Here is a 26768-nt window from a genome sequence, read left to right on the forward strand (position 1 = left end):
CACTTCCGTCACGCGCGAACTCCGATGCAGTTCTTTAGAGCACCACATTTACCCTCACTGGCACACACTCACGCGAAAACTCTAACAACATTTAAAATGCACTTTTACAAAATCTGCTGTCCTCGATTCGATGTCGTCAGCTCGTGTGCGGCGTTGACTCCGTTCAATGCCACGATTATTATCACACTCACTGCGTACTTCACTAGTCCACCCAGTCAGTCAGCTAGGCAGGCAGCGAGCCAGTCGACCAGACCGCATCAGCTGAGCCGAGAGTCCTTTGCTGCTGAGGCCGCTGTGGCCGTGGCCGCCGCCGCTGCCGCCGCCGCCGCCATCGAGCTGTTGTGGGACTGCTCTGAATGAGAGAGGGATTGTTAAGGAGCTGCAGCTGCTGCGTCAGCAGCCGCAGTCAGCGCAGCAGTAACGGCAGAAAAACCAAATAGAAGCATCCTATCAGTCTAACACCAGCAACAAGACGGCTACAGTAAAATCAGGGTCTATCTAGTGGACGCACGATGACACACACAAACACATTGGCTATCGGATCTGCCTCGTGCTTGCGTTTCTTATTGTGTCTGTGTGCATAGTAGTGTGTAGTTGTGCGCGTGAGTGTATGTGTGTGTGTTTTGTATGGGTGTCTTTTGTGTGTGTATTTTGCGTGTGTGCCTTTTAAGTCTGTGTGTGTCTATTTTGTGTCTGTGTGTGTCTATTTTGCGTCTGAGCGTGTGTTTGTGTGCGTGTGTGTTTATGTTTGTATGTGTGTGTGTGTGTGTCTGTTTGTATATGTGTTTTGTGTGTGCCAGCAGCGGCAGTAGTAGCAGTAGCAGCGGCGTCGGCGGCAGAAGCCAAACGACGCTTTTACATAGTGAACACAAACAGCCACAGTTACACACCCCAGCAGTAACAAACGTAGCAACAGCTCATGGTAAGGGCACCAAAATCACCAGATGACCAGACGATTCGACCAGCCAGCAACGCCAGGACTCTGCAAGAGAGTTAGCTAGTATTTGGCAGCAATACAATATTGGTTTGTTGCTCGGGGCTGGCTGACCTGTACTTGCAGGTTAGGTTTGGTATCTGCTAGGAAACCGACCGTATTTAGAGCCGCTGGCACTACTGTCGCATTCGTTTGTATGGAAGAGTGACGATGGTAGTGATGCTGACAATGATTTCAATGTAATAGATAATCGTGGCATGTGTATGCGCTTGCCAATAACAAACGGTTAATATAGAACTAAGTCAAGCAGGTCCATTGACAATGATTGTGGCGAATATATATATCTATATATTCGCCGCAATCACATATAACAAATTATATATGATTGCGGCCCTTTCTCATCATATTTTTAGGAGCCATCCCCCCACCCCAAAACTCCCATCCTATCCTTTCCCTTAACTCCTCGCCCATCTGCCCCTATCTGGACAGACATCCGCCCGCCTGCGCGCCGCTTGCTCCACTTGTAATACCCATAGGCCTCTTTGTTTCCGTTTCAAGTCTATTAGCATTGCGTTTTTGATTTTATTACGAAATGATGAGCTGCTGAACGAAATTAGTTCGATCGTCTACAGCAACAGCATCGGTAATCAATTCAGTGTATTGGGCGTAAGGAACGTAAAGAACATCTGTATCGATACGTGTAGCGCACGTATGTTTCATTTTTTTCTTGATTTTACGATCACTTTTCTATAGTGATATTTTATTCAGCGTGTTACAGCATCTGATTAGTCATCTCGAATATCGCTACCCGCATTGAATAATGCTTGCAATAACCTTCAATTATTAAATAATATACGCGTCTTTACATCGACTCGACGTACGACAGCCATTGAATCGAAGCCCCCTTACTTTTCTTAGCTTGCTCAGGTTGATGGGAAAGACGCGTCAGCCTGAGACCAGGCCAGCGGAAAGTCCAGGCCGACCGACGAACCCAGTTCGTTTGCCGAGGGGTCGGCAAGCGGTCACCAACACTACTCAACCACTAAGCAAAATAGTTAAACATGCAAGCAACTAGCTAACACACAGGCACACGTAGCTGCGCTACCACGACGGCCTCTCCTCGTAGAAGCAGGCAGAGACCATCGCCAGCATCACAGCGACAGCATCCACTACACAGCAGCAGCACCAGCAGCAGCAGAAGTTTCAGCTGAATCCTCCATCTTATGGTAGCGAGAACTAACATTATATCTCGCGCACTGTCCTGACTGCTTCCGATTCCTCTGTCTTGCCCCTGTTTCTGTTGTGATAGAGTGATGCAGTTGTTGCTGTTGTTGTTGTTGTTGCAAAGATCGCCATAAGGGTCGCCAATGAAGTGAACAACAAAGAATGCGACCCACGAAGTCGTCTATGGCTGGTCTAAATCATCTGGCCGATCTGTAGTGTTGCTCGTTTCAACTGCTCGAGGTTAGCTGGTTTCAATCGGTGCTTGTTATCTGTGCATAGTAGATATTTACTAGCTGCCCGTACACCAGTTGCAATATAAGAGGCCTATAGTTGTCATCAGTATCGTTTATGCGAGCGTACTAGTCAACTTCATTCTCATTTTTGAAACGATAATGACACGACAGCGATACGCCGTTCATTGCGCGACGCTAAGAAACAACGAAAACACTAGCAGACGGACAACTGTTTACTTCGTGGTAATGTTGCTAATTCCATCTGCCTCTAATGCACAGACGTACACAAACTCATTCACGTACAAACTTACTTCGTGACAACAATTTCGTTGACAGTACGACGAAAACTAAATTAATGAAGACTGGCATTTCGCCTCGCGTCCCCCTAACTACGGCCGGTGCTGTTCATGGCAGCATCAACAACAACAATAACAACAACAACAGCAGCAGCGGCAACGGCAACAGGCAGGCACTCACAACACAGCACAACAACAGCACCAGCGGAAAAAAACACCAACACAGAGTAGTCGAGTAGCAGCAGTTTAGAAGTTGTAGTGATGGGCAATCTCTCGCGTGGCCTGCCAGTCGGCCCATTTGTTGGCCAGCTCTCAACCAACCGAAGCGGCAACAACGCTAATACTCGCATTTACGGTGACTGCAAATAGCAGAAACCTACCCAGCAACAAAACTATTTCTTTCAGGACAGCATCACGTCTAAAATGGTTTCATCTATTTTTATTGATACTGCCGCTGCGGCCGATGTTTCTAGTAAATAATACTCGATACGGAGAGCTAAGAGCGACTGTCAACAGCGTTAGCTGGACATCAGGTCATTTTTGGCTCGTTAACGAAATTTTAAACAGCGAAGTGTCTAGGTGAGACACTTTCGTCTATTGTAGGATCGCTTTGTCAGTTGTTAGACATGCACGTTAAATGTGCAAAGCATGTTGCACGATTTCTTCGCACGCAATGATAGCTATCGTAATGGGGGATACGAAGAAGCGAAGAATCAAAAAGTGTTTTCAGTTTGTTCGTTCGGCTTTCGCTCGAACAAACCAGCTTTGAGGCGCAGTGTTATATCAGACGTTTGGTGCGTCCAACACGCAGCAGAAGCAAGTCTGTTGCCATTAAACGTCCAGCGGTCGGGGCTATAAACACAAAGACGATATGCGGGTAGCCTACCATAGAGCTGATGCAGTCTATGTACTCCAACTAATTATTGCATGGCAAACGCAGGCAATTCTCTTAAGTCAATCAGTTGTCCTAAATACACGCTTTGTACGCTAGTTGCAATAAATCAGCTGTAGGCTCTTACATATCGTTAGCAGGTATCTGGCTCGTAGTTGGTAAGTTGTCCTATAATCCTTCTCGGAAAAACAGCGGGCCTAAAGCAAACCGACGATCGAGCCGATGTGAATAGGTTCGTGTCCTGCAGCAGCACCGCTGCTGCAACTGTGCACTACTGAAACAACCACGGTTAATTTTAGCAGCTGCAGCAGGAGGCTTTCGTCGTCAGCCAGCCAGTTAATATCAACGCTGACGGACGCCACCGTCGTCTTTCTTATTCGTTTGTCGATCCCTTTCTACTCTTCCTCTCAATATTGCAGTCTTAACACAAGTTATTGTTGTTGCTACTACTGCTGTTGCTGCTGACCAGTCGGTGGCCAGCCCAACGATCCAACAGCAGCAAAAGATGCGAGTAGGGATCGCTATTACGCTGTCAGGGTCGCCGATTGCCATCACTGCAGGCACTAGGCACACATCCACTAATGACTAAACAGGCTATACGAATAACACACAGGCTAACTTAGGAGAGCGGGGCAGGACACCACTGCTGTGGGTGTTTTAGCTACCTCAAAGAAGATTCGTGTGCGTGCGTGCGTGTGTGAGAGCTGTCCTGCTCCTTTGATTCCCCCTACCCTGTATAACGTCGTACGTTCGCTCAGTCGCTCATTCCCGTCGTCGTGAAAAAGTACAGCCAAACGTCGATCCAAGCACGACGATTTGGCGTGCTAGACTAGCTGGACGATTGGATGGCTAGCGGGCTGACTGGCTGGGTTCGGAACGCGTTTTCGTCAGTTGGCCGGTACTGATATTGTTATTTCTGTTATTGTACATGTATGATGTGTATAAATATAGCCGAATGTATATATATGGATACGAAATCAGTGTGTCGATTGTTTGTTTTCTTCTCTCGTCTAATCTTTCACGGTGTTCCCAGTTTGCAGAAGGAGCTGATACTAGCCAATGGTTCAGGCAATACAATGAATGGCAAGTTGACAAGGTACTAATTAACATTCGCTGCGAGATGGGATACAACTGCCACTGCTGCTGCTGGTAAAAACTAGTAGGCAATTCAGTCACTAGCAGAAGATTCGATCCCCTATTCCGAAGTAATCAGAATCGCAAATGGTGATCTAGACAGGTTCTCTCAAATTTTCGAGGACGAGATTCGCGTCTCTTAACACCGTCATCGTACTTACAGATACTATGCTACGCCGTAGTCACGGGGTCGTCCAGGATTCGTCCAAATTACTGTTGCGGTAGGAACAGTTGCAGCTGTAGTCGTAGTAGTCACACGAAATCCTCGATCGGATTGCAGGCAGTAGTGTAGCAGTAAGTAGTCAATCGAGCAGCCAGCCGTAGACAAGCTCTACTCGCACGACGGCAACACCACAAATAGAGAGCTCAAGGAATAGACAACGCCGGAGACGCTCAACGCAGCCGCAGATTGGCCCATCAATGTACAAGGCTGGCCCAGTAGCACAAACAGCTGATGCAGCCCGAGGCGCATGCGTCGCCTGGCGGTGGAGAGGGCCGCTCGCAGGCCCTCGCCCACTAGCAGTACCATCATTAGGCGTCCGTCTGTTTGTGCGTCCGCCGACGACAACGAGACAGCGGCAGCGTCAAGCAGCGGGAGCGACACCGCACACGACGGCGGCTGCTGGCGTAATCACCCTAGCTGCCCGTCCCAGCAGCAGCGGACACAAAGCGGGGCTCTTGCGACGACGGGCCGATAGCCACCACTTCCAGCAGCAGCGGCATCGATAGCGGCGGCGGCAGCGGCAGGAAACGATGAATGGAGGTGGCTGCCGCTGGTGCTTCGACGGAAGGAATGGCACAGCCCCGCCAACGACGAAAATGATGACAAAGTCAAAAAAGAAAAATCTTATATATATATATATATATATAATAAAGTTCAGAAAGAAAATTGATGACAGGGATTGGGACATAACGCGCAGCCATTGAGTGATACGACAAATCGGCGGCTGCTGCGCTCGCTCCCACACAGAAAAGGTAAGCGACTATGCGCGACAATTGAGAACGCGTCGTACAGCAATGCATGCAGGAAAAAAGCTAACACGAGTTAAAGCGCGAACGATGATACCGAACGAACATTCAAACAAAGCAACACCACGCTGGTATATAATAGTCAATAAACAGCAGCTGGAGCTAGTAATAATAAAAGCAAATAACGATGGTTGGCTGTTGCTTTTTGCCACTTCTGTTGATCAGGCCAACTACTAGATCGTCCTCTGTCTGCTGTCATCATCATTCATTCGATTATACATCGTATCTGTGTGGTCGCAGCGAAGCTCTACAATAGCAGCAAAATATCGTCGTCTGACGAGAGGCAATGTACTCGTTTTAGTTCAGTTAGAAGACAGATGGGTTCTGTCCATCTACTGATACTGGATAAACTGTAGGCACGAGTGTGACGAGTTGGCGTGCAGCAGATCACAGCATTCGTAGCGGCGTCGGTGATGGTGATTGTATTGGCGTATCGGTGGCAACTACCCATCAGATGTTGGGCGTTTGCTCACTTAATCAGCTCAATCGCTTGCGTTGTTGCTTGCTTTGTCCGTGCATCTGTCTTCCTGACGTTGCCGTTGGTTTTTGGCCTGTTTGCCTCCTGCAAGACGCTCTGTGCCGAGATGCTTTGTGCGACACGGTGTGGTATCGTAGGGTTTGCCCGCCCAGTACAGCTGCTGCGACAATGATGCCCAGAAGAGCTGGCTAACGGCAACAACATACGCAGTCACCGGGGCCAAAGCAGTACTGTTGTTCTAAAAGCTAATTATAATGCGGCCGTGATCTATTACAAGCTGTATGCACCGGATGATAGCTTACTTTTTTGAAAAACGATCATAGTTCTCATACGCGGGGTGATGATAACAAAAAAAGAAATACGACCGAGACATTAAGATGATGACAGTCTACTGTGAAATCTCAATCTCCTTCACTATAGTAACGACGGAGCTCGTATGTGCTAGCATGGCGTGCACACATAGCGATAGTGCGAATGGCTTCTGATAAACGGCATGATGAAGCTACCGCTATAGAGGATGGCAAACAAAACGAAGAAAAAGTGACACATACTGTATTTACAGTATCAGGTGTTGCCTACACAATGCGGAACAATATTGGAGGTAATGGAGGCTGAAAAGTGTCGGCCTATCGAAATCATTGATGACAAGCCAAACATGCTTTATAAATACATCCATCGCTCGATTTAGCTCGGACAGTAGATCTGTGTCGCGGAATCGCGGAGATATTTGCGGAACCTGAGGCCTGTCGAAACCCATGTCGACCCTTTTATAGAGACCTTTTAATTCTTTTCTAGTGCATGTTTGTATTACCGGGCTGCGCGGACGCTGCGCGGCTATATACTGTCTGGTCGGACTGCTACACCAGGCAAATACGCCATTGAGCAAATGACAGGTTGAAACGCTGTGGTGATAATTTACGCGTTGCCTTTCGGCGATGGCGGTGACGCTGAGCAGGACAGACAGACTACATCATACACCCTATGCTGAATGGGAGATCTATTCAACATAGATGCTTGGGGGTTCACCCCACGCCCTTCCTCCAAAATTGGGGAAGAGACAAGAAAAGGTACGGAGGCTATGCAGCATTAGAGGGTTACAGTGAGAGAAAGGGGGCAAATAGGGAAAGTATTGTCAAGAATAGGCGGGGTCTTGGAGGATAAGAGTCACTCACATTGTCTGCTGCTGTTATTACTGTGTTACCATGCTGGCCCACTGACGCTGTTGTGAGAGACCGCTGACAAAACCGGCGTTGCCTGTTCTTCTAGCTCGCCTGCTGCTGTCCTGTGCCGATGCTATGATAGAACAGAAAGACGACTAGCTGCCGTACACGTCGACTATCGTCGTCGTACCAGCGTGCAGTGACAATACTCGTCATAATCACATTTTTGTTTCTGACGGCTAATGCGTGGCAACGATAGCGGTCTTACTGCTCATGCTACAGCTGTTGCTGCTCAAATCTGGTGGCGGTAGACGACGACAGAACTGGCGACATACGAACCTGTTTGTCTCGTGGCAGGATTCGAACATTAGCTAAAGGATTAAATCGAAAGTCCGCTCATCGTCGTAGCAGCTAGCCAAGCCTGCCTACTGGATAATCCCTTTCGAGTTGTGCGACCTACGCTACCCTTTAGCATTAGTACAGATACTTGACCCCTGGCAGCGTGAAACAAATGCTGCCTACCTATTACCAGCTATCGGCCTACTTCGCTGACGGCGCAAGGTGCGTCCTCAATAGTAACAATACGTATATATACATATATAATGCATTGTCTGTCACCTGTTGGCGTCTTTGCTAATATTAATAGGCTGAGAGCGTGGCGCGTATTGTTTTTTGTTGATATTATTACCTACACGGTCACACACTTACCGTTACTACTATTAGTACGATCGCTATCAGTGCTATTATAACGGTAAAAATTGCGTACGTTATCGAAGCCATCGAAAAGCTGAGAAAGGCGGCGATAAAGACTGAGTAAATTATTACCCAAGGCAGGACGGAAGGCATTGGATGTACCCGACCGTGCCGATCCTCTTGCTGCTGATTCTCCAGTCCAAACGAACTGCCCTCCCCTGTGTCGATCACAAAATCATCATCATAATCACCATGATCATTATATGGACAGTAGCAGTAATTGTCGCACTTACTTATAAAAACACTACCTGCTAGGCTGCCTGCCCTTACCTAACCACCCAGCTACCCGACCGATCGACTGACCGATTGACCGCTGTCCATTCTTCGTATGACACAATAGAGTGGTTGTTACATTTATCTGCTGCATCATCGCTTTGGTTTTTAGGCTACAGGACAACAGCTCAATTGCCTGCTCCTAACCGCTTAGCAGGCTCTGGCGAATGTTTAGCTTGCTGGCTCTTCGCTGCGATTCGATTCACGGAGATCGCGCAATTTAAGTGGCGTCATAACGACGACGACGAGACCACAGCAGTAGCAACAATTAAGCTAAGACGCAGTATAAAGAAAATATAGCGCTCGTGGCCGAGACGCAATATAGTTTATCGGGATAAAGGCTTAAGTGTCGGGTGGTATAAAAGCTATTGCTTTTTGCCGATAAAAACATCGGCCTGGACAGCTTAGGAGAATTTGCCTAGAAGGCTGACCATCACTGTCGTGTTGTCGCTGCCATTTCGCTAGGATGCATACAACATACGTAAGCCAGACGCTCAGTTTGCGCGATCTTCGTAATTGTTATCGAAGAATGTGACACAAATAAATATCGCTGCGTGTCAGCACCGTCAATAGGCACCACACCTATGAACGTTATATTGATGTACTAACTGCGCTGAATTATGAAGCATTTCGTAACAGCCAGAACGCGTCATGTTTCAGAGAAAACTACGACGACTCGTACAATGCGGGCCAAGCTGTTATAAAGTAATAAAGATCTTTAGTGCACATAGTTGGAATTAGAAGAACTACGATGTTAGCTTGTTTCTGTGCTAACGTGAACGAAGAATAGTTGTTTTTTACTGGTTTTAATCTACTTTAACAGTATGTTGTTTTATAAGATTCGTTAGTGCTGTCGACAAGAACAATTATATCGCTTCCTAAACTAGAAAAAGTGCGCAATCTAGGAAAGGTCGCCGAGATGGGAACCGGATCGACAAAATTCGAAAACGTCTCAGTCGTAACATTTTTTGGATTTAAGAAATAAATGAAGCACTTAGGACGTACACATTCGTTATCATTTAAAGTTAAAACTCTCAATTAAATCTCTCAATGCAAACATTAATTGACGACTGATATAAGTTACGCTTTTACAATTGTTCCAGCTTCCATTGAATGGGACCTATTTTCCCAGATTTATTTGTTACTAAAGGGTCCACTATCTACTGCTAACTATGTTATTTGCAGAGACTGACTAGTGAAGACATCAATTATTGGCATTATCGAACGATGTTGTCTTTGTTTCTTCACAATTTAGATTAGGTTATAGTGGGGGGATATTAGGCGTGGCATAATTTATGAGTCTGCAATTTCTACGATTTAGCCAAATTGTAGATTTAGACTTGGACAGATTTAGAAAGACTTCCATTTTTAGTGAACCTTCTATCTGAGGCAATAAAGAACGCCACTTAAGGCGTTGACTTGCATTTCATAGTAAAACATATGCTACGAACAGGCCGCGAACGTTGATAGATACCATGGCGAATACCATAAAACAAGCCTGTACCGCTTATTATTTTTGCAAAAAATAGGATAGACAGAAGTATCTAATTCAAACAGGACAATGTTTTTTTTTAATATTATAATTAGCGCCACAGTCTCTTCATAAGTATTAGTGCGAATCAATTTGTACTTTGACCCTGCAGCTTGTTAAGCTCTATGATTCTATGCATATATCGATAAGCATCGTAGGTAAACGGTAATTAAAGAATTTATGAACTGATAAAAATTTTTTGAAATTAAGCCTCCAAGATAAATACATAAGATAATAAGAAAGAAAGAAAAAGTTTAAAAAAGAGCTTTTATTTGCTTGGAAAACTTTTTCGGTACGATTTGGTTTGCATAGTACGCAAAGCAGTTACACGGAATAACAAAAAATATCGGAATAAAGTAACTGTTACTTCTCAACTTATGGAATAATGACAACAAAGCGCCGGTGGTGAGGTATTTATGGCCGCTGAAAAATTCTACACATGGCGTATTTAATGTACAATACACGTAACGCAGGTCCTCGAAATAGTTTTTTTTTAGAAATTTAAACATCAAATTTTCCTATAATAAATATATAATAATGTACATATAATAAAATATAAGTATTGACTGTTTCTCCATTTAGATAGCAGTTAAATTGAGTCATATCAGGTCGGCGTCATTTAAAGCTGAGATTTAGCAGTAACACAAGTGCAAAAATTGCTAGAATGACTTTATTTAAGATAGCGCCTTGAAAATGAGTGAAATTTTCTTAAAAATCTACTACATTTCACAATCTTATTACGAGGAGCACACCAGCGCTGTGAAGGCCTTTAGAGAAATTCGGGCTGTTTATGGTTAAGAGATGTTATCGGAAAAAAGTGGCCCCAAAATGGTCCTGTCGCCTTCTTTCTGAAAGTTTCGATGTGAAAGATACTTGTCGTCCCAATCGATTGTTATGGATGAAAGTAATGCGAAAGTTGAGTAAGATCATCACGTGAGTAGCCACGATATTGCCACCAAACTAAACTCTACCACCAAGTAGTTTCAAGTTATTTGACTAAAGTTAGTTACAAAAAAAACTCAAAAAATGTTCAGGCGCTACACAAATTGACGCAAGAAAATTTACTGAATCCTACTCCCATCTGGAGAATGAATGCAACAAAAATGCAACGAGATCAACCAATTTTAAAACGATTGGCGAAAAGTGGATCACATAGGACATTGCGAAAATAAAAAAATGTGCTTTACAACTTACGACAGAGCTTAAACTGACACCCAAAAAGGAGTTTGGTGGAACTAGAAGAAAATCGTGCAACTGCCGAAATCATTCATTTGGACCTTCGCTGCCCGCAATAAACAAGGTTACAACAAGTCCTTGAAAAAATCGACTGGGGCTTGTCAACAGAGAAGGCGTCATCTTTCAATATGACAATGCCAGACCACATACATTTAAAAATAAAGAGCTTGCATGAGAAGTTGTAATGCATTCATATAGTACAAATACTGCAATTTCTTTAATGATGCTTAATTTTGTTGCAAAGGGGGGGACGACAAGTGTCACCATAAGTTCTGTAGTAATGAAATTATGGCGCTACCAGGAAAATGGCACTAGCTCATTGATCAAGATAGAACCTATTTAGTTTAGTAATTTTTAAATGTGAATATTATTTGCATTAATTTTGGCTAATTAAAATGGTCAATACATTTTCGGGAACTTAATATATTTAAGTTTAATTGACCATGTATCGATAAGTTCGATGACTGAAAATAATAAACTCCAATAATCAGGGGTTTTAAATAAGCAGCGAGGTTTAGTAGAGCATTAACTTTATAGTAGTTAAAATATCACTGAGGAACGGCTGAACACTGCATACGTGCAAACGAATCAGGTGTCATTGCAGAATCGTTTCTGAACAAGACAAACGAATCAATCAATACTTACATGTTACCCAATGTAATGTCAATAATAAACGTTTGATATAATTGAAGTCACTGTGTTAAAACTATGCATCGATAGCAATGCAGTTCTTTCATAGGCATGAATTTGCAAGGAATAGAGCGTTAACACCACCGTTATGAGTTTTACCACCAAAGACATTACGCATAATGGTGCTCTCTAGAAGTTTTCTATTAACAACTGGCATAAACGAGACGTCCCCGAAAATCTACTGGTACATCATGACGGCTAGTATACATTATACGATTTGCATAATAATATAAAAGGATCTCTTGCAGAAATTAGCTTGTCGATGAACTGCAATCTGCTAATATATGGTAAGCTAGTGGTTTTTTTGATCGAATGAAACGAACAACCGATGTGCTAGATTTAGAACAGCAGCCGAACATCCAGTCATAGAGGCATATTTATCTTAATGTATATCGAAAGGGACACGGGGGCACGATTAACCGATTTTACTTTTTGTTAAGCCCCCTTTTATCGTTATAAGACTGGCAAATGCCAGGCTAAGAACCGTACGTTATTCCTTGACGTTCCATGAATTACGATTGTCAATAATAACAAGTAGGGTTTCTTCCATTCATAATGCGATTATGATGTTCTTTCATTTATCGACTTGTTTCATTGCTAATTCTCGCGGCTCTTTAGCTAATGCAATGATGCGCGGGTTAATAGCTGAGCTGCTAAAACGCCGAAGCTGCACAGAGCAGGCCAGGATGTATCTGGGTAAACATGACGTGTAAGAAAATGAGCTTCAGTGAGAACGGCCAGCAAGCTCACCGCTTTGTTCACACGGGCCAAAGGCCTAGCGTCGCCGGCAGCCTGCTTTTCCACCAGCCAATGGAGTTATTGGTGTTTCCCGACGACCAATTGCAAACGGATGCATATATAAATAGAGATGTTAGTGAAAATATCAAATTGCTTATGCCTACTACTACTTTAATTGATAACAGTAATGATTAACATAAAACTAATAAGCTAAAATATATCGGTTTATTATGCCCTATAAGTCTTAATCATCACAGCACTTATCGGCGCGAAGAGGGGCATATATCTGGATTCGCCCTCACATAACGACCGTTTTGCATCTTCCTTTATGTTTAACCTTATTGCAACGTTCTCGAGTTGCTTGAAAATGAACGAACTTGTGCCAAAAGTAAATAGCACCAATAATGGTCCATTGTTCTGATAGATTTACTGTTAATAAGCTACGCTACGGTGTGGGCAGAAGAACAAATAGCTCGAACTGTGCTATTTTCTGGGTTCACAAAAATTACCATTTTTCGTTTGTGACCTTCGCCGGAATCGACATCCTTGTTTTTTGACTTTGCAAAGGATTGAAGCAACGAAAATCGCTGCGTTATTTGCACCATGGTATCGTTCGTAAAATTGGCTTGGAGTTTTTTACGCATCTGTCTAGATCTTTTTTAGGTAGTTAATGTAGTGTAGATAGCACTTTCCTGGGCATTTCCTGTCGGTTATGATGGACGGAACAGCAATCAAGTCCAAAAGTGAAAACAAAACATTTTTGTCTCTTGTGTGATGAGCTCGTAAGAGAGGAATCTCACGATCTCGGTGTCGACATGACAGAGGAAGCTGCCTATTCTGCATGGAAAACCCAAAAAAACTAGTATGAAAATCCGAATTAACTAGTGTAAAGAACCATATGTAGTCGACCAAGAATATCTTGCCGACGGTTTCCAAATTTTTCTAAATACTTTAAAACAAAGTGATACGAATAATGTGTCCTTACGGTATTAAATCGTGATTTGACTGGATTTTTTAAAGCAAATAGAGATCATTTGTTACGTTGCTGTATTTGGATTTTTTATATCTCCATCTTCTATATCGTAAGGCACAAATGCAAATTCAACACAAAAGTTTCGATTTACACACAATTAACGATCAACGCTCAAACGATCAAACGTTTACTATCTCAACTCGAAGACCCGAGTTGAGATGGTGATTATTTTGTCAACGGTCCTTTTTAGAAAGTCAATCCATGATTTTTCCTAGTTGTCTATGTACATCAAATGTCCGTTTGCAATTCGAATTTTTCGGCTAAACGTGACAATAATTCTAATCGTATATCATAAGAGCGAATGTATATTGTGCTGTTGTATCACGGACTTCACGATTGCGTATCGTTGTGTGGTGTGATTACTACTGAGTGTTAGGTTGTGATATTAAATGCGCGTTTATTCAGTAGAGCCGTTCCTCTCAGCATAACCCGTCATCATGTTCTAGGGTCACGGCCGTCCTTTAGTCAGCGCTTCTGGAGGTCCGTTTGAACTCTATTCTCTGACGTAGCATATGTTCAGACGTCTAGGCCTCACTAGTTCTGGCCGTCTATTGTCCTTCTGAGCTATCAACGTTGGTTGCGTAACCTCTGCGGATTTCCAAGACTGCAGTTGTCTCGACGCGCTTCCTTCATTGACCTGAATATGGCACAACTAAATTGCGACGTAGCAAAAATATTGGCAGGGCCTAAGTGATGCGACATTTACATATAGAATTTTGACTGTTAGGTACTTTTGAGTATGCATTTAAACGGATAGTCTTCCTGTGGTAATCAAAAGCCTTTCAATCAACAATAGATAAGAAAAACCTTCGGGAAACGCTTTATCGCTTTATTTAAAGAAAGTTGAGGGGGCATTTTCCATCCTCTAGCTAGATGTAGCTCGCTAGGCGTTCATTTAGTGTAATTAATTTGAAGTTACGGACAAACCTGAAACAATTTTTTCCTCATTGAGTGCGGGCCTGTATCAATGAAGAAGGCAATCAATTCGCACTGTCAGGCTGTATTGTCGTGCTACATTACCACGAAACAAAACACCAATATGTCGATGATTCTAAAAGGGATCGCTTTCTAATGAGAAATATATTAAACAAACATTTTGTAATATTTGCATTAGATCTTTTTTTATATATATTTCATTAGTCAAATGTGATGCATTAACCCGGTGGCCCGCAGGTAACAACTTTATTTATACTTGTTTTATGTGTTTTTCTCACACCTCACATGATAGACTTCGGTAATTTTGAAAACGCTACCGCCGTCATCATAAGCGACTATCGGTATTGTTACGAGCATAACTATACATACGTGTAATGTAAGAAATAAATTTATATAATAAAAAAATGTACGCTCTTTCAGCCAGCCCACAAAACCTTTGGTTTGGAAACAAACAAAAAGTGAACACCGCGTACTATAATATGTTTACTATAAGGTACTATAATATATTGTTCTCTATAATAAATAAGAGCGAAGGTTTGGTATCTGACTTACACCTTCACGCTGGATTTCGTCTTATAGTAAGATCGTTTGTCTTTTACGTAATTACCCAACATTTCCTAGTAATCGCTATCGACTCTGAATTAACAAAGCTTGTAGTTTCTTACAATTTAGCTTTGAATTCGGCAACTCATTTAAGTTATGTGTTTGTAAGGAGCACACATGTTAAGTATTTACGAAAGTAGATAATGACGTTAGATTTGACGTAAAATTTAATGACGTAAATTGTGATTAAATCAGCCGCAAACGCTACATGTGCTAACTAGGACAATTTTGAGACAGAAAATTTTTTGAACGGACGGGGGTGCCCGCACAGATTCTGGTGCTTGCGCATAATACGCAGAAACCAAGCGGCCTTTCCTACTAATTTTCTATTAACCCCTTACCACACAGTAAAAATTGCGCGCGATATCAACGCACGATCGGTCTCTTCTTATCCCGCTGACGAGAGGCGATTACTACCTAGCGAGAGATTCGTTTTATCAATAATTCGTAATATACAAAAAGTAACCAAACTTTCTAAAGGCATCTGTGTTGTTTCCTCAAAAAGTTCTAGGCGCATGTCTTATATGCGTGCTGTTGCAGGTAGTTCGGTTTGAAATGTTTTTTCGATGCGCCTCACGACTGCTCCTAACTTCTGTTTCTACTTAAATTAGCAAAGGTACAACTATTTGTCCTCTACCTACTGCACATACACTAGTAGTCATATCAATCTGTTGTATTTTGAGCTGCCGTTTACATGATACATTTGTTTATTAACATTGTATAACAGTGTAGTCTTACCTTTTCTACGTATTTTATCAGAGTGACTGTACGTGCATTGCTTCAAATGATGTTTTCACTGAAAGCTCAAGGTGATGAAATAAGATCTATCGTGCATTTAATATCGCTGGCATTAAGTTTCATCCTCTTTGCTACTGTAGACATCATCCGCGGATTCTATTGTTATGTTTTAAAATATTTTTTAAGACTTTTTCTAGTGTATTTTACACGAAGCGCAATCAACGCCGTCGTCTTTTTGGATCAATAGCTTTCTGAGCCGACAGACAGAATCATATTAAACACATGTTATACGTGTGTAATAAAATGTTTTCTAAAATGGTTGTTTTAAAGTACTCCTATAACACATTATTGCTCAATTTTCAAGTTTAGCAGCCAGGTATATAGTGCAAAGGTATGTATCTCGACAAATTATGAATTATTAAAATTTCCTGCCGATTTCAAGGTCAGGATATATGTAACCTTGAGGCAAATTTGCTAGACCCCTACTACAATATATTACAATTAGTAATGGATTTGGTAGTGCAAAGTATATGCAAAGTGTCAAATCGTTAAACAGATAATTTTGGCGGCTTTTGCTACCTCTACATCTCGTTTATTTGCTTGCTCCGAAACTTAACTCACTTGTTGTTTGTGTTTCATTGCATTGCTGTGCTTTTTGCTTTAGCTAGCTTCGATCGCAAAAATCTTTTGTGCAATCAAATATCTATGCTGAAGAACTGCCTATTCAACTCTGCTGTATTCTGTAGGGACAACTGGGTCCAGCTGACTCAACGTAGATTATGTGGGTAAATCAAAAAGAACATAAGCTGCATTTGTCGGCTGTAGCAGAAATTGGCTTTTTAGAACTACGCTCTAAACAGACGCGAAAAATCGATAATGAGGTGCAGGATCTGTTACAGGAAAATTCAGTCCAGTTACTTTGAAAACTGTCGCTACAGCTATAGTGAACTACCCTTTTTGCGCTAGGGAACATTTCGAAGGTAGAAGGAATTCGATTCAAGAGTTAATAACGTACACTTTGTACATATATGATCTGTGGTGTATGAGCACTCTTCTAAACCTTCTTGTTCTAGAAGAAAACTGAAACCACACATTCATTAGAAGTACGTACGTGACCATAATAGATTTCGGTCTCATCTGAACCGTCTTCACCCTAGCTTTATCCTACACGTCTTGCAGACATTGCTAAAAGTACGATATCTACGATATGATATGCCGCTAAATGTATGTACCTCTGAGCGGACAGCTTTTTCTAACTGCTAGAGATTTGTAAGTGGATAAAGTTGTCTCTAACTGTTTCCATATTTACAAACATACGTGAATTTCCTAAGAAATCATAAAAAGCTTTAATCACATAGTTCTTCTAATAATTGAAGTGACCATTGGGACTGGTTTGGAGTTAGACCCATGCAAGAAAACGCTCTTCGGCCATTACCTTACGTCCTTTCAGATTTAAAGCACACTTGTAAAACACGTATTTAAGAATCTACGTTACAGAAATTAACGTAGATTCTTAAATATGTGTTTCCTCTATTCATCTAGATACACAGTATAAGCATAACAACAAATAGCGAAAGAGGCAGACGAATCCTATTAATCAGTAAGTTATTTATTTCACTTGATCAATCCGAGTCTCTTGCAACTTCACTTGCAGTGCCGCAATTATAATAAAAACTAATTGATATATAATAGTAACGTACAGTCTGCCAAAGATTTTTAAAAAATGCAATATTTGAGAGCTCTTAAGCAATTATTACTATTTTTTGAACGCAATTTTATTCACTTTTCCGTTTGCCTATACCTACATCAACATATATATGAACTTTTACTTGAGTTACCACTACTAAGGATTGTTATCCATAGCAATATCTCCAATACAAGTAGCGTGCCATTCAACGTAGTTGTAACATTCTGTGAAATAGTAGCTGAATAATAATATATTACAAGGAATAACCGGTACATACATTTGTATATGTGGTTTATATTTTTCAAAAAAAGTCGTCGGAGAAAAATTACAGCATCTGATAATAAATTTCCGCAGCCAACACTGTTAAATTATTTTGCCTCAAACAAGCAAACGCACAGTATTCAAACAGCCAGTCCTTTTTGTAGTTTCTGCTATAGTTTGTTGTTGCATTTGAAATTACTGCAATCTGTGTATAATATATATATATATATATATATATTTATTCAACGTCAGGTTGTTGGTTAATATGCTCTAGGCCATTCACCGTCGTATTCATATGTGTACAACCAAAAAATTATGAGTGTTTTGAAGCGCCTCATGGGTCTTGTGAGAAAAAGCGCGCTTTCTTAGACTCTGCACCCGTAAATGGCCATATTTATCTACGTCGAGGTCACTTTTCTCTATTTTTGTCTCGCCTTTTTCTATCATTTCCTTTCTATAAGAAAAAATCATTGACCCTACCCTTTCTTATATCCGCGTTTTATCAAATCCCTTATCACTCGAATGAATGGCAGAAAGGTAACGGTTCTAAGCTAAGCGCATCTGTTTCATCTTTTATGTTGTAGAGAAATGGCGATTGCCAAGCATACACAGGAATGACTTAAGTCCCAGCCTGTTCATCCTCAGATCTTCTTAACCGTTACGACTCTTGCTTGAAAAAATAGAGCGGCTTCATTCATACGTTCTTTGATAAGACAGCTCTTTTTGGTATTGTTATGTGCATCGTAGTATTGTTATAGGTGATTTATCACTTGCGGGCTGCGTTTGGCCGATGCATTAACGGATCATTCACTCGTGCAGACGTAAATGCATACATTGAGGTAGTTTTCCAATCAGCATAAAACCACAAAGGCATCCATTTACACATACCATATGGTTGTTTGCTTTTGAAGAAATTTAGACAATAACCGCTAATAATTTAATTGCAATGAGCGTTGCAATTGATTTTTGCAGTGAATCATCAGATTGAAGCAGCACAGCGAAATAAGGAAGTTCTGTCCGATGGAGGCCATTCTGCCTCCGTGTACAGATGCACCACCGTAGTTTTGTAATATTTTGCAGCACAGAACATACAGCAAAGTGCTTTTTCAGGATTCGGGTATCAGAGGAATAGCCTCTTTCGTGCCGTTGCTCTGTCGTAGGAACTAATCTAGTCCGTAATGCTGCTTTCCTTAAGTTTATAGGTTCGACATGATCTAGCCTTCCTGACCAAAATCCTTCAAGAACTGTTTGTGTTTTTGAAGATCGGACTCGTTTACCGTTGGTTTTGTCTGAGTCAAGCTCAACTCCACATCTGCCATCGTAAGCTAAAAAAAAAAGCATACGTATGAAAAACCAATATACGTACCGTTAGGGCTGGAACAACGTTTTCAAACTAATATGATGGTAAATAATATTATATAATAGTATACTCGCAATGCGTATATCGATGATGCAAAATTCTATAGCAGGAGTAATGAATTGCGCAAATGTGCAGTGTATCTAATTTTCTATAAGAGGTTTGACATGAAGTACAAGTGAATAATACCAAATTTTCTCATCTATGCTAACCTAAAAATAATACAAATGTTACTTACAATAGGCTCGTATAGCTTATCTCCATCGATATCAACCCAGCTCATCTCCTTTGCACCCTTGTCTCCTGGACTGCACGGCGTCCATAAGTCGTGTACCATTACACTGGGATCCTTCCGGGACGGCCCCGATACCCGCTTAAAGTGCGTGGCCGTTTGAACTTTCCGGACAGGTTGCATTAAGGCGTCCTGAACAACTACCGCAATATCTGCACCCGAATAACCCTCTGAGATTTTGCCGAGTTTTGTAAAATCCTAAAAAAAGTTTATGCATATATTTGTCAAACTTACGAACAAACGGGATTTGATTACAATACATTTTATCTAAGTGAAACTAGCACTTTTAAGAGAACCCGAGAATAAAGCTTTTTGTGAATCGGTGTAAGTACGCATTTAAAAAAATCGCCTTAATTAGTTTGAAATTGTACATAGTCCTCATACTGGTGTTCTTGTATGCAAAACAGTAATTGACCGGATAGCACTAACACTTTCTTGCCCATTAGCAACATTACGAGCATATGATAACATATTCTACTCAGCCTAGTGAACAATATAAAATGAATTCCGCCGACAGCAGTTGATTAATACGTATATTATGAGATCTGTACCTCATCGAGGAGCGAGTGCGGCGTATTTCCAATGTGAATTTTGAACATGAGGGTGCGGGCAGGAGCATCCGGCAAAGGGATGTAGATTCGCTTTTGGAAACGTCGTCGGATAGCCGGATCAAGGCCCCAGGGGATATTGGTGGCGCCCAGAACGAGGATTCCATCATTATCATTATTGACACCCTGCATCTGGACGAGGAATTCCGTTTTAATACGTCTCGTTGCATCGGCCTCATTCTCCGAACGCGTTGAACAGAGCGAGTCGATTTCATCTTAAGACGTTAAGAAATATACGCAGAGAGTAATTTGAGTACGGTGACTTTTCCTAAATATACGCTTTTCGGATATATATTCCTTCAGTCTTCCGTGAATTAGAAATAATCCCTATTGCTCACGGACATTGGAATAGAGATATGGATGAGTTTCAACTCAGGGCGAAGGGGTAAGAAAGGAAAGTGTTACACGGACATAGCCTGCGAAATATCCTGGAGCCATTGCCATAGTATATATCAATCTTGGATAAAAATGTACCATCGGTTCTAAAGAAAGAACTATTCAATGAACGATTTTACCGATGAAAATGATTGCTGGCTTCTGTTCACGAGCCATCTCAAATAGACTCCGGACGAGTTTCTCAGATTCACCCAACCATTTGCTGACCTAGAATTATAAATAAAATTTGTGAAAATCGTTTTGTACATGACTCAACAATGAACGTACGCCTGACGCTTTAACGAAAAACAATTAACGAAGCAGAGTAAAATAAAACTTTTTTTTATTAGAAGGTATATTAGTTCCCGCGCTTTCTTCTTACTGAAAAAGAAAACACAATATTTTTATCCTTGTGAGAATAAATTATTGTAGCATGTGTCCCCCGCTATTGTTTACTATCTTCTCCGGTCTGTCCACCAATGTATTTTTTCTCGCCAAAAATTTTCAGATTTGGTATTTAAGAAATTGCTTAGTTATTCCTTTCATTGTCAGATATGCAGCTCTTGATTTTATTTTCCAGTGAATAGAAGTTCGCAAGGTCTGCAAATATGGGAAGTGCAAGAAAATCTTCTATCCGATGTCTAGAAAGGCTGCTTTGACGATATTTGCTATATATGGCCTCGCATTGTCTACTTCGCAGACCTCTTTTGTCAGGTCGTATATCTCCAATAGGTCAGCTGGGTGCATGCAAGTGCTCCAAATGAACGTGCCGATCAGCTCTCTGGGTCGTAGGTGAATCAACTCTCGCAATCCCATCGGACATAAAGCATAACCTTTTCTTGGCTCTCCTAGAACCATCCATTCTATTGCTGGTTTATTTTGACGTACAGGCACTACTCGTCATGACCGATAACAGTCTGTGCAAAAATCGGTCATTGTGCTCGCTTGATGCTCGATACCGGACGATACGTTGAGACACAGTATTAAGTCGTAATTCCCTGCTGGATTCAAAGAATTCATAAGGTACCGAAGCTTTAAAGCTTCTGGGAAAGCTCAAAGGATTTGAAGTTGTCAAAAACGGTCGTGTGGCTGCAGTAAACTTTTTGGCTAATTACTGAGTTGGTCGTCGGCCCCCTTCCTTTAAAAGTGCTTTCAAATAATCGTCATCAGACTCAGATCATCGGCTAAAACGGGGAGCATCTTCCAAGTCCCGAATATTGTTTTTAGAGCAGTCCTTTTAGCGATAATGCCATGCACAAGGCAAATGCCCTCGTTATTTTGGCCTTGACGAAAAACGTTGTACAAAAAGTGTCGAAAATGCACTTTTTTCACTGTAACGTTTATCTTTGAAAAGTTTTCTCGAGTTGAAATTGCACTCGCAACGATATCGTTAAAACATGTTGACGGTAAGAGCACTTTCGAGCTATGTATTAAAAGTAAACAAGTAAGAGAATGTAAAAGAAGACATTTTTTAAGCACGGAAGCTTTTTAGCTTAATATTTCATCACAGTTCTATACAAAAATACGCAGTATAAGAGAAGAAACTTTTGACTTCTGGGTAAAAACACTAAAGCCATGGTCATTGTAAAATAAGTAATCAAGGCCGAAATAAAAAATGCAGTTAATAGTGCCGTTTACTTTGCAAATATATTTAATCAGCACATAGGATATTGGCTTAGAGTAATAATATTGAATGTCTTTAGTGTTTTTAATTGATATACTAAGTACTTCTTCGTCACAAATATACCAGTTAATGAAAATTTAGTTTCGACAATTTTACAACTTACAAGGTGGGAGCTGGAGACTGACAGCATAATCGAATTTTGTGCCTCAGTGGCTACGGCCTTGGCCAAGTATGATTTACCAGTGCCAGGCGGGCCAAATAGCAAGATTCCTCTCCAAGGCTTACGTTTACCTTAAAAACATGGAAAAGGAACACTCTGTACATAGATCCATTCTGTATGTCTACCCGGCAAAACAAATTCTATTTCTAGATTAAAATGCAACAATATGTTCCTTTGGTGAAGCATATTATTTTATTATCTCAGAAACTGTATTTTAATCAATTGAAATAGCCTACTATTTAGTAGGCTATTATTTTGCCAAATAATAAGTTTCTTCGTCACTTAATTCATATACTTGCGTCATAAATGGAACGAATAAAAGCAAATTCGAGCACGATATTCAAGTGATGCGGCCATTAGTAGCTATCTGAATCCATTTACTAAGCAAACGGTTTGTATATATATATATTCGTTCATGAGTGGGCCAGAATAATTTGTACCTGTGAACATGTGAGGAAATTTGATCGGCAGAATCACGGCCTCCTTGAGTGATTCCTTAGCCCCTTCCAAGCCGGCGACGTCACTCCATTTTATATTTGGTCGTTCAGTCATGATGGCTCCCTCTAACTGTGACATAAGTTTCTTCTTTTCCGAGTCTTCTCCGTTGCCATCTGAGCTGTCTCCGTTCTCATCTTCTTTAACGGTCTTCCTGCCATTCGATCCGCTCTTAAGGTGCTCCTTAAGCTTCTCAGCACGATCAAGGTACTGCATACACTTCGATCGGATTGATTCCTTTGCTTTATCACTCTGAGCCTCGTACTTAATCGCGTGCAGGAAATGTTCAACTCCGTGTTCGTACAACCGGAGTGCTTCTGCATAATTTTTGTTGCGATCTTCCTCTGTAGCCTGTAATACAAGAAAACACGATAGAACGTGAAGAAGAAATTTGAGTTTGCAGACAAGTAACTTACGCTGCGACAAACAATTTTACATATTATCCTTCTCGATTAGGACAATATCATACAAGAGCAGCTTGATAACCACCTTGTTGACAAAGCGAAAAAGGTATTTATATGCTTTGCCTGTCCTAAAGCAAATGAGAAGAAATATTCTTGATGCCATCTGCAAGTTAATGGAGTTTCGCTTTTGTCAAATCCTGTGTATGTCGTTAAACCCCTTTGTGCGTAAAGAAGTTGTGGTTGCATCATCTACGTTCTACTGTTATTATTGCAATCGAGGTTGTCTGCCCGACAATAATTACTGCATATTAAACTATATACTCGTATGTGCTTAATTAGAAACCGATTTAAAAACTACCTTTGTCACTAGCTCGATCGCCTTATTAAGGAAGTTGTTTGTCATGCTTTGCCTTTTAATGTAGTTGTCCGATGGTATGAATTGTTCCTAAAAAATATAAAAGAAACTGGTTAGCTGTCAGATAAGTATTGCTCTTACAAGCTATAGTTAGTAACCCAATATTTCAACACAAATAATAATAATAATTTACCTCCCTTATCGCTAAGACCATAGCATTATTAATGCATTTATATGGTACTCCCGTAAAATTAAAAAAAAAATAGATCTATTCATTATGTACTTTTTTTCGCCAAAACAAGTCAAGATGACACTCAAAGCTTTAATGCAGTGAACTAAGACAAAAACTCTCTGCATCACTATGCATCAGTATTACCTTCTGAAGGCATTCTGGCGCACCCGTACTGGATTTATTTCGAACGAATGTTAGCCCCAGTTACACTCGAGCTAAGAGGAAACCGATAGAGATTTGATAAAAACATAACTGAGATTTGCTAGATAAAGCTTCAGAGTATAAATTAGACTACAATGTTTCTAAGTCTCATTTCTTCATGTTCGGAGGCGCGAACCCTCACTTGGATCAATCAGGCCTCAGACGAATTTCTCAAACCATCGTAAAACACTAAGCAAACACAATTCCTGATGATGGGCGTAGCACTGACCTATCATCTATAGCAACAGTAGGATTTCACAACGCACTCAACTTATGCCAGGCCCATCAGCATCGTCTCTTTATCTGAGCAGTAACAGCTACTATTGGCTGATAAGGGGATACAGATTCAGAGGACCGCAATTGCATTCCGCAGAACTTTTAACGCTTCTCAAGGTAAAGACTGCTGCTAATCCATAGCCAGCATTGAGATATACACAAACCGATCAGCGGTTCGCTAACACCGACCAACAGTAACGACAGCAGAGCTTACCTAATTAGCCATTAAACAAGCACGGGTTGAGTAAGGCCAGCAAATCTGACCAGGTCAAGTGAGTCGCACTCAGAGTTAACTTTGTCACTACGACAACTGGTTCATATCAAATGAATATTCTCATTCGCTCAAACCTCACCCCACTAATACTGTGCTACATCATTCCATGAATAACACAAGAAGAGCTTTCTGCATTTTGATAGCCTGCTTCTTCGTCCTATTCAGTTATAGTGTACTGTCTCCTCATCCAAGCTCTATTTGATTGTATTACTTAACCATACCACATCTGTCGAGTTCAATTGATCAACTCACTGCTCTGATGAGTCAATGCTTCGACTATATGGGCAAATATATTTGGTCGAGTAGCAGACGAACAATGCACATTATGGCAACACCAACTTCTCAAGGAATTACGCCGTCGCTCGACGACATCGGTAATTGTCGCATCTGCAGGCGGCGATAGAACTGACGAAATCATTGACATCAAACTGTTATGGGATAATTTTAGCTCACCTTCGATAATACCAATAGCGTTACTTGTTGTAACCGTAGAACCTTAACAATTCGGCCAAGAGCTCGAATTCTTAGCGGGAGCCACCAATGGTAATATACGTAAAAATATGTCCTTTCCCTTCAGTCTGGCGAGTCCTCAATCTACAAATAGTATGTCACTCTCACAATAATATCCTAACTTAAATTGTCTCCTCAGCTTTGGTTCTGTGTTCATATCCAAAGCACTTTTCAGTTGAGACGAAACCTTGAACTCAGTATCTCACTTGTTCTCTGCGAGAACTGCAGTCAATGGTACTAAGAATAGTTGCAGCAATAGCAGGTAGATTCGACTAGGATTCACAACTTATTAACAAGTTATTTTTGTCCCTGTTAAAAGCGGGCATCCTAAGATTAATACGATTCGAAAACCACACGATTGCTTCGACCTTAATGGTGATGATCGACCTTGGGGTTGCCGACAGTCTCTCTGTGAAACTGGATCGGTTAGTCGTCGGCCCCTAGCTTCTCTTCTGTGACGCCAGCCAGCGGTAAAAACAGTGACGTTCGACACTACAGATTCGCCTGTATCTATGTGCTATTGATTTTGCTGTTATGATGTGGTGCCGTGCAAAAGCTACATAGACAGAAACGTCTGCTGTTTGTTGTCGATAAGGGACGACAATAACAACCAATTGATGACAACAGTCATAACGCAATGAATGGATGGATCCGCCGCACGCAGCGGGCGATCAGCGTACGCTTTGACGAGAATTATTAATTGTTAGGTCGTTACTGTATGGCATCTGATGCAATGTTCCACGGCAGAACCGTACGCAGTCTTACGTCCGGTTCTGCCGTTACAAATGCGTACGGTTACAGAACTCAGCGAACGATACAGAAATATTAGATAATTTGTATGAGTGAAGAAAATCATTTCCATTAGGTAGGTATTTAATGCGTATTAGGAGTTTTACAATTTACGCATCAATGAAAATTAAAAACATTAAAAGTGAAAAATACGATTTTATTTATCAAACTTGTCTTGTTAATGCTACCTGAAGGGTTGAAAAGATTTATTTGTCCATTAGGTAACATCTGACGATTTGTTTGTCAATATGCACGTCAACCTAAATGATTATTAACAAATTTTCTTGAGTGAATCTTTGGATATTAACTTAATAATAATTAGTGGTCCTTTTGTCATCTTTTACACCCCGTAATTCTAATATAATTGAAAAAAAATTATCGAAACACATTTTTATTTGTTTGTTGTATGGTTAAAGTTTTTTTCAAATCTGATTCTCTGCCAGGAGTGCTTTATAGTTTTCGACCATGAAGTCTCTTGAGCTTTACTCTGGAAACTGTAAGGTGCACTTCCTCGGCCTTGTGACCACGGTACGTTCCTTCGCGTCACTTAACAGGCACCGTTGGCCTTTTAATTGAAGATTGTGCTTCCACTAGGAAAAAAATCATCATTTTGGTTAGGTATAATTACGTTGTGTTATAGATGTAACTGGAGGATTACAGCCAGCGGGGCTAAATGATGCACGCGGTTTTGTTACTAGTTTCAGTTCTCATCACTTACTACCACAGATCAGCTTAACCCCGTTTGGCCTTTGTTGTAGTGAATAATTGCCTAAAGTACATCATAAAAGATGCATTATGAACAGTTACGCCAAGTAATCCCAAATAAACGAATAAGAATATCATGTCACAATAGCAGTTATTCCTGCGTGCATAAATAAGAACGGTTCTCATCTCATT

General features: G+C 41.2%; 2 protein-coding genes and 1 long non-coding RNA gene across 13 annotated transcripts in view; 1 reads left to right on the top strand and 2 right to left on the bottom strand.

The window, feature by feature from the left end:
* UbcE2H (ubiquitin conjugating enzyme E2H) overlaps positions 1-5144 on the bottom strand; it is a 24548-nt gene extending 19404 nt beyond the window's left edge. For 3 of the 5 annotated variants that reach the window (XM_022810140.2, XM_022810133.2, XM_086991950.1), the window contains exon 1: positions 4875-5144. The gene's annotated coding sequence lies outside the window, so the exon portion shown is untranslated. Of the gene's footprint in view, positions 1-3; positions 257-3706; positions 3727-4874 lie in introns of those variants that run through there. The other 2 variants (XM_086991953.1, XM_022810137.2) reach the window with 2 other exon arrangements.
* On the top strand, positions 3857-9410 carry LOC111252374 (uncharacterized). Its single transcript, XR_015329574.1, has 2 exons — positions 3857-4477; positions 4613-9410. It is a non-coding gene; the product is annotated as an uncharacterized LOC111252374 (long non-coding RNA).
* An 8089-nt stretch (positions 9411-17499) lies between these two features.
* Positions 17500-25655, bottom strand: LOC111252985 (vacuolar protein sorting-associated protein 4B-like). 7 transcript variants are annotated; one of them, XM_086991948.1, is made up of 9 exons: positions 25026-25655; positions 23966-24036; positions 23593-23679; positions 22776-23181; positions 22279-22406; positions 20632-20719; positions 20060-20331; positions 19455-19706; positions 17500-19184 (listed from the first exon to the last, which is right to left on the bottom strand). In XM_086991948.1, exons 3-9 carry the CDS (start codon positions 23635-23637, stop codon positions 19074-19076), a joined length of 1302 nt encoding a protein of 433 aa, XP_086848074.1. In that variant the 5' UTR covers positions 23638-23679; positions 23966-24036; positions 25026-25655; the 3' UTR covers positions 17500-19073. The 7 variants fall into 7 exon arrangements, with proteins under 7 accessions (XP_086848074.1, XP_022667456.1, XP_022667457.1 ...); XM_022811721.2 differs by lacking the exon at positions 23966-24036 and having other exon boundaries at positions 25470-25655; XM_022811722.2 differs by lacking the exon at positions 23966-24036 and having other exon boundaries at positions 25451-25655.
* Between the last annotated feature and the right edge of the window lie 1113 nt (positions 25656-26768).

Source organism: Varroa destructor, unplaced genomic scaffold (assembly GCF_002443255.2).
Source record: "Varroa destructor unplaced genomic scaffold, Vdes_3.0 BEIS01000006.1, whole genome shotgun sequence".
In the NCBI taxonomy this organism is placed as follows: domain Eukaryota; kingdom Metazoa; phylum Arthropoda; class Arachnida; order Mesostigmata; family Varroidae; genus Varroa; species Varroa destructor.

Excerpts from the sequence above, each read along its gene's own strand:
- LOC111252985 (XM_022811721.2), bottom strand. The coding sequence starts at position 23,637 with ATGACAAACAACTTCCTTAATAAGGCGATCGAGCTAGTGACAAAG. Across the intron at positions 20,720-22,278 it reads CAGTCTCCAGCTCCCACCTT|GTCAGCAAATGGTTGGGTGA; the intron begins GTAAGTTGTAAA and ends TTATAATTCTAG. Across the intron at positions 20,332-20,631 it reads GCCAGCAATCATTTTCATCG|ATGAAATCGACTCGCTCTGT; the intron begins GTAAAATCGTTC and ends TAACGTCTTAAG.